The 9,505-nt window shown below is 40.9% G+C and overlaps 1 protein-coding gene across 1 annotated transcript in view; it reads right to left on the reverse strand.

Moving 5' to 3' along the window:
- Positions 1–220: 220 nt before the first annotated feature.
- PDXK (pyridoxal (pyridoxine, vitamin B6) kinase) overlaps positions 221–9,505 on the reverse strand; it is a 19,811-nt gene continuing 10,526 nt past the window's right edge. The window contains exons 3-8 of the mRNA XM_010292031.1: positions 9,353–9,436; positions 7,420–7,466; positions 5,127–5,212; positions 4,265–4,310; positions 1,793–1,904; positions 221–393 (exon numbers count right to left, since the gene is read on the reverse strand). Coding sequence (XP_010290333.1) covers positions 221–393; positions 1,793–1,904; positions 4,265–4,310; positions 5,127–5,212; positions 7,420–7,466; positions 9,353–9,407 — 519 coding nt within the window. The 5' untranslated portion in view covers positions 9,408–9,436. The remainder of the gene's footprint in view (positions 394–1,792; positions 1,905–4,264; positions 4,311–5,126; positions 5,213–7,419; positions 7,467–9,352; positions 9,437–9,505) is intronic.

The following is a 9,505-nucleotide window of genomic DNA, read 5'->3' on the forward strand; positions in this document are numbered from 1 at the left end:
GGGGGGGAGAGAGAGAGAGAGCGCGCGCAACATCTTATTTGGCAAAATTACAAAATCCATGTAACTGAAATGTGACTGCCCAAAGTTGTACAAGCTAAAAAGTGTTGGCAAAAGGGAAATTCTGCTTTTTTTCCTCTGCAATGAGCTAAAAAAAGCCAAAACAGAAGACAGTCTTTAAATAATGTCATAGATTAAAAGTAATAAAAAAAGGAAACATAGTCTAAACTTGCAGAAGGATTAATAACTTCTCCCACACCTTCAAATTGTTTGGATGCTTATGTGTCCATGCTAAAAGCATAGCAGCGAACAAGTCTCCTGTTCCAACAAAGACAGCATCCACTTTAGGAGACTCCACTCGAATTCTTTGTGTCATCTTGGTACCATCTGCTTTAGCTACAACACAGATAGACAGTTAAGTAACAGATCCAGCAATTAATACAATAGCATTTACTATAATTTAAAAGTGATCACCATATTTGAATTCCTTTGTTGTTTGGAACATAAAGATGCTACGGAGTAGTGCAAACTTTGTACCAGCTCTTTTAAAAAGTGCAACCTTTAAAACTTTGTGAAGTTGGGATAGCATTTATGACTTATATACTGTACATACTTCACTTAAGAGGGAGGAGGTAGCTAGCACCCTCATTTTCATAAAGGATTGAGCGCCACCTATTTTCCTTTAGACAGCAGCAGCAGCTTGCTCAGGAAACCACATATTTATAGACTGCTGAATCCTAGATGGGGCATCCCAAACCATAATCTACAGTATCTCTGGGTTGTATGGAGGCACAAGAGCACCTGTAGACATCAGCAGAGAATATCTGACCCATGTGCCATATTGTAATCACCATTGGAATGACCAGACTTAATCCAGACCTGGCATGTACTGAGTGCTAAAACCCACTGACTGATTCTTAGTAGAACCTGTTTTAAACATCAAGACTTTTTCGGTCTCTCAGCAGTCCAGATTTTGATGCCCACATTTAGATCCCTTAAATGAACAAGAAAACAAGATCATATACCATCCCACATAACTATGCCCTTCTCAGGTAAAAACATCCTGCAACAGTCCAAACACACGGTCAATCTTGGTGACGGTATAGAAAGGGATATAAAGAAGGAGCAGCAGGACATTTTACAATCTGCCAAGGGAGGAACAATCTGCTAAAAGGACAGTGTAACTTTTCATAAAAGCATTCAAAACATTCAAAGTTCCTGTTCCATACCACTACCACTTGTCATGGGCGCTACTAAGGGCTTTAACAGCCCTGATCAACCTCACCTAGGACATCCTCCACCCATGCACCCTCTGCCCACTTGTCCAGGTGCTGCACGGAAGCTTAGGCCCAGGCGCAAGCATGCTTGCCTGAGCTATGTTGTAGGTGTACCTGTGTACAGCCCTGCTGTCCCGACTTAGTGACTGGATTTTCCAGATTAATCTTGGGTTTGGCTTGTCTCACCTTCCTGTGATGATCACTGGACTGTCAACGGGACCCGTCTGCCATCACCACCCCTGTTCTGCTCACCTTATTCAGATACTGTGAGCCTGTGCCCTGTTGGTGAGGACAGTGCTCTGCCTGTGCTACACTCAGCTCCCAGCTTGTCTTCCCTCATGGAGCAGCCCCATTCTTACTGCTTTCTGGTATTACTGCAGGAGAAGTTCACTTAGGGATCTAAGCTCCTTCCATGCACTACAGATGGGTCTGATGAAACTACTTCTTAAAAAAAAGTAACTGAAAGCACAGAACAGCTTAAAAGAAAGCCTAGTTTCATGAAGGAATTTATGACTTACTTTTTCTGTGGCTTCCCAGAGCAATTAGGTAGTCATTTCCTAGAGGTGCCTGCAGATCTGAGCTTGTGATCACCACAGTCTCTGGTCCCATGGCATGGAGCATATCCATTACCTTTCCATATGCAAAAAGGCAAGAATCAGTGACTGCAATGTGTGTTGACTAAACCTTGCATCACTCATAGTACTGAGGATTTTTGACAAGCACCTTATTTTGGCATGTTGAAACACTTGCTAGAAAGCCAATAACTTCAGTTCATGAAGTCTGATTTAGCTACTACTTTAAGAGTTAGCAAAAGTGAAGAGTTAAAGAGCTAAATCAGAGGCACAAGTGTGTCTGTCTCAATCTTCTTTTCTCATTCTGTTTCAAACCCCAAATTACACCTGTAAATTATGTACCTCTGCAGATGTATTTCTACTCTGTGTGTTCCTCACTTAAACTCATTAATACTCTACTTCTGACATCACAATTAGTTGCTACAGAAGTGATTTTGATTTCACAGAAGAAAGAATGACTTCAATAATGAGTTTAGCATAAAACACAGATAAAATATTAATTCTCCCAGAAGAGTTTAACTAAAAATCCTCTCAGGCTACCTATGATTCATAAGCAGCTGAATGATATGGATTTATTTCTGCTATTTTTTAATTCTCTATTGCTTTTCTTCCTTGTCTAAGCCTCCAAGTTTCTTCAACTGTCAGACCTCTTTGCACAGACATCAGCTGGGTTTTAAAGAAGCAGTAAATCCACCAGCATACGATGACATAATCAACCTGTGAAGTAACATTAAACTCAATTCCATTTCTCAGTCACAGTTCACCAAGAACCTAATCACCAGTATTTCTAGTTGGAGGACCTAGCCCCTTCTACATTAATATTACATCGTATTTAATTTTATGTTAGAAGACTATACTGTCATCACTAGTCTTGCTAAAGAAATAAATGTCAGCATGTCACCATGGAAATGGATGCCAGAATTCCTAACACCTCCAAAGGGGACAAATTCCAGCATATGGATTATTACTCAGAAGGATAGACCTATATATGACATGCAGCTGGAGAGGCAGACAGATTAAAATATAATATCCTGCAAGCAAATATTTTAAAAATGTTTCCATTCCTTAGTATAATTCCATCTCTTTAGATGAGATTTTTTAAAACCCATCACAAATAACAGCTATCACATGAATCAGACAGACTGTCAGAAAACTAACAGCTGCTCAGCTAATAGTGTGATTCTCAAGACTATGGTTCCACTGGTGAGGATGAGAATAGAAGAACTGAGTTGTAGTTAGCAGCTAGTGACATGAAGTGTAGTTCATCACCCTCGCCTAGCACACTGGGGTAATGCAAAACTTGGCGGGGGAATATTGAAATAGCAGAGATCTTCAGAGCTACTTCCTGCCATGAAGAGATGATAATCAACCCATGTTGCATGACATTGCTGGAGGAAAAAAAGAACAAATACTTGGGCTGACAGACCCCAGCTACTCTCCAGGGTGCCACTGCAGCTGCTATTTGTTTAAAGATTTTGTGTTCCTTTGAAGTTCAAAACCAAACTGGAAGAAATAACATCATTCCATTATGAAAGCACTTGACTAGTCAACAAAACAAAGAGCTCAGACCTTTTCAAGACACCAATAAAACCATATTCCTATTTTGTCCTTCATCACCAAGGCCTGCAGCTTTTTCTTTTCTTCAGTTTGCATAAAAGGGTAAATTCTTACACCTCAAATGCAATGTATTTGCAGACCATCTATCATCTCTGTATGGCGATGACAGCAGCTATCAACACTGTGGATTTGTCTGTCTTTCACTAGGAAGTACCCGAAGGCCATCACTCCCAGTCTGCTTTCTCATCTATGCAATCTATCCTTTTGCAACCCAGGTCTCAGACCCTTTGAGTCAAGTTAAGGAAAAGAAACAGAGCACCAGCAAACACTGTCAGGAAGTGATTCAGCATGTATTCAATCCATCCTCGTAAGAGTTTGCTAGTAAGCTCTCTTCCTTGCAAACGGCCTGTATGGGAGAAACGACTGTCCCAACACACAGCATTGCCGTTGCACGACTCACGTGTGGACGGCAGAGGGAGCGACACACGCAGGTTTCTAATGCCCAAGGTCACTGGGGGTTTTCACCCCAACCAGTGCACTTCCACAGCACTGACCATGTGTGGTTACTTGCCATGTGTGCTGCTGCTTCCCTTCTTACACTGCAGGAAAAAACAAGCTCACAGAGATCTACTCATTACCACTCTAATGCCTTTTTCTGTAGTTCTTTTGGGAAGTTTCTTCAGAAGTCTGACACTAGAACAGAAAAGTGTTTTGTGCCTGGAGTGCACAAGCTTTAATGATAAATGGAGAGAAAGGACAGAGGCCAAAGTGACTTCAACTTTAAAGACAAATGGCAAACTGCAGCATTGCAGGCAGGAATAGAGAAAGAGATCTTACACATTCTACCCCTTGCCTACTTACCTCTAAAGCCTCTTTTTCTGTGTGAATCTTCCTGCCTGTGAGCAACCTGAAAATGAAAGAGAAATCTTAAAAGAGCACACGTACTCCAGGCAATGACTGCTTTGTTTACTCTTTGAAAGGAGGAAAGATTGGACTGCACACCATATAGGCCTAAACACTTTGTAGCTACATAGTCTGCCATACCAGACCACTGTCTTTAAAAGTTATGTGCACAGATCAAGAGTGCTTCCGGAGCAGACAACCACCAGCCCTAACCTGCCTCCTGTAGAGGAGACCCCTGTATCATAAAATTTCCTCACAAGTGTCTTCTCTCCATCTCCCATGTAGCTGCTCCCTCCCCTTAGGGGAATAGCCTATGATATATCACAACCAAAAAGTCACAACTAGGCAGACAAAGATGGGCAGGAGGCATTTAAATTCTTAACTCCTATGAGATGTTGCCGTGGTAGTATTTCTGAACCTAATTTTGGGGGTTTGAGTCAAACTATTTCAGTTTTGATATTCTGACATAATAATAAAAATCTTCCTAGGAATGGGTAAGGACGGGAAAGGGAAGAGAGGTATTTTTTCAACCTGCCCTACATACAGCCCTCTGGAGACAACAAGAAGTAATCATGAAAACAAGACAGGAGAAAACAAGAGAAATCTTTTCCTCAAATAGCTCCCAGATTTTTTATTGGTTTCAATATGGAACAGTTGGACATTTGCTGAAAAGCACCACTTGAAAGTAACAGCTAAAAACCAAACCCCAACACATACATACATATGGCACTGTATTGAGACAAATAAAAGAATGGGTATCAGTCGCCCCTGCTTTTATCTCCAGTTTTACATTTGGCTGTAAAAGGAAATAAATACTTACTCAGCTTCAAACTGGTTAGGAGTAATTATATCAGCAACAGGTACAACTTTGTCCCTGTAAACTGGGAGGAGATCCTTGGGCACATACTACGGGAGAAGAAACAGTATCAAATGTCAACAGCATCTGAGATGTGGGACTGCAACTCTCCTTCCCTCAACTACCATTCATGATGTCACTGAGTAACTTGACAGCTCCCAGTGTACCGTTATGCAGCACTAATTAAAATGGCAGTGCACCCTCTGGCTGGTGGCAGTAGAGCCAACAGCCCTTCTTTCACTGGAGGCAATGAGAAGCACCACTAAGGAGACAGGCCTAAACTGTCAGCATTAAAAGGAAGTGGTGCCTGGATGAAGAACTTTTGGGTTCCCTCTCATCAAGGCAACACAGCAGCACAAGGAAATACAGCGTCCCAAGATGGAGAACTCTTTCTCATGCCCTTACCTGCAAAAGAAACTACTTTGTTGCTGTACCAACAGTACAGAGGTCCTTTGCTGCGGCAGCGTGTTGCCCACATTGACTGTGTTGTATTGTGGGGCTTAGGAACAAGTAACATCCATGATGTGTTATTTTGTCTCCTTCTTTCAGTACAGTATTTCTAAGGTGTGCTGTACATTAATATGCATGAACAGGAATCAGATTTGTAATCTGTTCAGTACAACTTAATCTAGATAGCAGGTCTGATAAGGACATTAAAAATATTTTGCCTGTGTTGCACCCAAGTCTAACCACTAGCATACTTCATTGCCTGCAGAACCAGCTCTTCCAGTAATGAGTGCCAGTACTCCCCTTTCTGCCTGCCTGTTCCATCTTCCTTAGCTAAATACGGCCAGGCAGCAAAGGAAACTTGGTTGTTTAAGCAGGTGACAAACACCAAGATGTAGCAGGAGCCCACCAGTCTGTATGCTCTTCAGACTCAAAGCTGAAAAGCATCAGCTGTTTTGGCACACACTGGAGCTCAGCTAAGTGTTTGAATTAGATGGGTACAGGGGTCACCCCCCTTTCCTGAGCCCTGCTGTAAATCAATTTGACAAAACCTTTAATAAAGTTCATTGTTTACTAGCAGCTGATATTCTTTGGCATTTGCTACATCAGGATTAATATCCTCTTTTGTCCATGTTTTATTTCTCTGTTAGGCTCATAAGCTACCCAGGGCACACGTATACATGTGTCCATGTGTTACTGTCTCCCATTCCAATTGTATCAGCAACAGATACAACCCCACCACAGTGTTGACTGCTAGGTGCTACAGGAATACTCATCATACTGATGCTGAGTTCACTCATGCAGTAATGGTGAAGTGGTGATGTCACAGGGACTCTGTCTTTAGATAGAAGTACAAGACTAGGTCATGTCTAAACCAATGTGTTTTAATTAATGATTTGATTACATTTTATGGCAGGAATGAGTTGGCGGGTTATGTGTTAAATTTTCTGCTCTTCCATCTACCCTGTCTTCCACCCAAAAGACCTAGGTAGGCCCATGGTTCTGATTTCTTCCAAGAGCTAAGGCTTTGCAAGGTGACTCTACAGCTATTACATCTCTGCCTTGTTAGAAAAAGCCAAGGACAATAAATATTGCAATAGACATAAAATGAAAGAATAGACTACAAAAGCAATGGTGAATTTATTACTAAGTGCTATTTCATGCGATATTTTATGAACACGTAAACTGGAAAAAGGTACAAGGACAAAGAAGAATTCATAGCGCATGACTAGCTAAAGCAGAAGAAAACATAAAATATCATTATTGCTGTTGTCTTCCCATGTTGCATTTTTACTGAAATTATTTGCTAGTTTTGATCAGAAAGGAACATTTCTTTGTCAGTATGCAGTTTGGTATTGGCACACAGAACGTTTCTGTCACTGATCACAGCCCAATGCCTAACAGCTGTTGGATCTCACATGAAGTCAGTCATCTTCATTTAGGTTCAAGTGGTATTTCAACCCACATGATCACTGACAATGCCAGCCAGGCTACCAGAGCTCTTGACAGAAGATGAGGGAACTCCAGTGAGACAAGAAGGGGGAGCAGGGGGATATTTTCCTGTGGACAGGGTCTGTATTCCACCTGTTGTCTCAGCAGAGAGTTAGAAATAATCCCAGTGCTATGCAGCCATCATACTTCCTAGATACTAAACTCATTCAAATACAGGAAATTAAAGTACAAACTTACTTTATGCTGGGATCCAAAGCCACACTTAGGTAAAGTAGCTTAGTTTTGGTGTTTAAAAATCAATAAATCTTTATATAGCAAATATTCACTATACAGAGAATCCAAACAGATTAGTACTAACCATAGAGCCTTCTCCATTCCATTTGTCACCCATCACTGGATCGCACACTGTAACAGAACAAAAGCGGCTTTAGAAATGGGGAACAGTCATAGAGACCCTGATGGGAGGGAAAAGTTTTAGGCAACAGTAGTGGCTATATAAGAGCACTGAGCACCTGACAGCTCATATACTCACTTACTCCCAGCCCATATACTCACTCCTGCAGCATGCTCAACCAGAAATTTCTAACTGGTGGCTGCCAATTCTGAAAGAGTAGGCTGTGTCTTAAACAATTGTCAGAGGGTTGTAGTCACCCTCTCCTACCTGCTTCCATGTTGTTATGTCTGAAGTTGATGAGGATGAGAGGGTCTGACTGCTGGGAGTGAAGGGGCTTTTGTTAGGGAAAAGGCAGACAGCCCTACCCTTCACTCTCCAACCTAAAACTCTGGAATAGTAATACAGTGGGGAAGAAATGTGGGAGAAGCTAAGAGCGGTGAAGAGAGTCCTATTTTTACTTGAGTATAAAAAGAAACATGCTAAACGTACACACCAAAATGCTGTGTGTACACAAAAAAGATTACGTGTATTATAATGAAACAAGAAGAAAATCCATGCCAAAGTACATAAACATACTTGCTGTAATAATATTAACACACATTTGGCACAGGTTCTGAATCATCAGCAGTATTAACAACATATTCCAAGCACCCTCAGTTTCAAAGTACGGATGAAAACAGCCTACCCTTGTACTTTAAAAAGGAACATTGTTCATTGTATTAAAAGAGCTTTTAGCAAGACAAAAAATAAATACAAATACAGAGGTATCAAATCAATGTCCAATCAGTATTTAAGGAAGTTTCTATGAGTAAGAAGAGAGTAATTTGTTTTATGTTTTAAAAGTATTTTCCTTACATTATAACCTATTTATTAAACATAAGGATCTTAGAAGCCTAGCTGTGTTCTCACCATCTGACCACTTCCTTCCTGTTCTATAAAGTTAGGTATTTCTTTCTGTTCTCACTTACTAGTACAAGGCTCTGGAGCACCTGATGATGCAACAGTATTAATAAAGGCTAAAAAGCAACAAAACCCAAGCTCATGAAGATATCTCTGCTACATTTTTCTAAATGACAACTGTGCTTTGTTAATTTTAAGTCAGATATCACATTCCGCAGTATTACACCTTGCAAATCCTGTGAACCATTCTAGATGTTTCAAGACCACACAGTTTACTGAACTTGAAGATGACAGGCTCAAACCATCATTCACAGCTTTTTATCCCACTAAATCAAGCCTATGCTGGTTATGTTCAAAAGTCCTGAAACACTCAAGAGTGTCAGGAAGGAAAGAGGAGAATCTTTTCTCACAGGTTTAAGCCTGATGTGTCACGTTAATGACAGCAGCTGCTAGATTCTGTTGCTCTTTGAGTGCTCCCAGGTAATCTTAGCAGAGGGCACCACAGTTAAAGCCTCGGAGTTTAAGCTAAATTATGAAGCACAGTAAGACACTTCTGGTATGGAACATGAAACCATGGCAGGTCAATACAGGAGAGTCTATCCTGCTTTTGAATGACTTGGAAATCAAGGAGAGGATTCAGCTATCAGCACTTCCATCCTATGCCTCTGAACCACAAACAGCAGCAGTCAGCTGGGATTTTACAAGCCTTGTTTTGATACAGACAATCAGTTCACAAGGCACATTCTCCTTTGGACAGCATAATGCAAGAAACATACTGAAAGGCATAAAATCAGAAAAGACAAAAAAACAACTCCCTCAACACCGAAGCACTGCTGAAATGAAACTTCACTGGAGGCTCAGCTGGTCCCAGACAGACCAGAGCACAGGATGGTTGTGAAATGCTGGGTAACATCAGACCAGCATTTTCATCCTAAAACATGAAAATGATGGGCATATACAATGACGAAGCAGAAAGGATTACAATACACATCCTTACCATAGACTAGGTTAGAATTCTGTTGCTTCAACTCCTGGACAATATCCACCACCATTGCAAGAAATGATGTGTCTCTTGTATACCCTTTGGAGAAAAAGACACTTTTGAAGTCTGTTTTCATGAACGTCTGTTTTGTTAATTTTGGATAGGAAT

Source organism: Phaethon lepturus, unplaced genomic scaffold (genome assembly GCF_000687285.1).
Source record: "Phaethon lepturus isolate BGI_N335 unplaced genomic scaffold, ASM68728v1 scaffold52097, whole genome shotgun sequence".
Classification (NCBI taxonomy): domain Eukaryota; kingdom Metazoa; phylum Chordata; class Aves; order Phaethontiformes; family Phaethontidae; genus Phaethon; species Phaethon lepturus.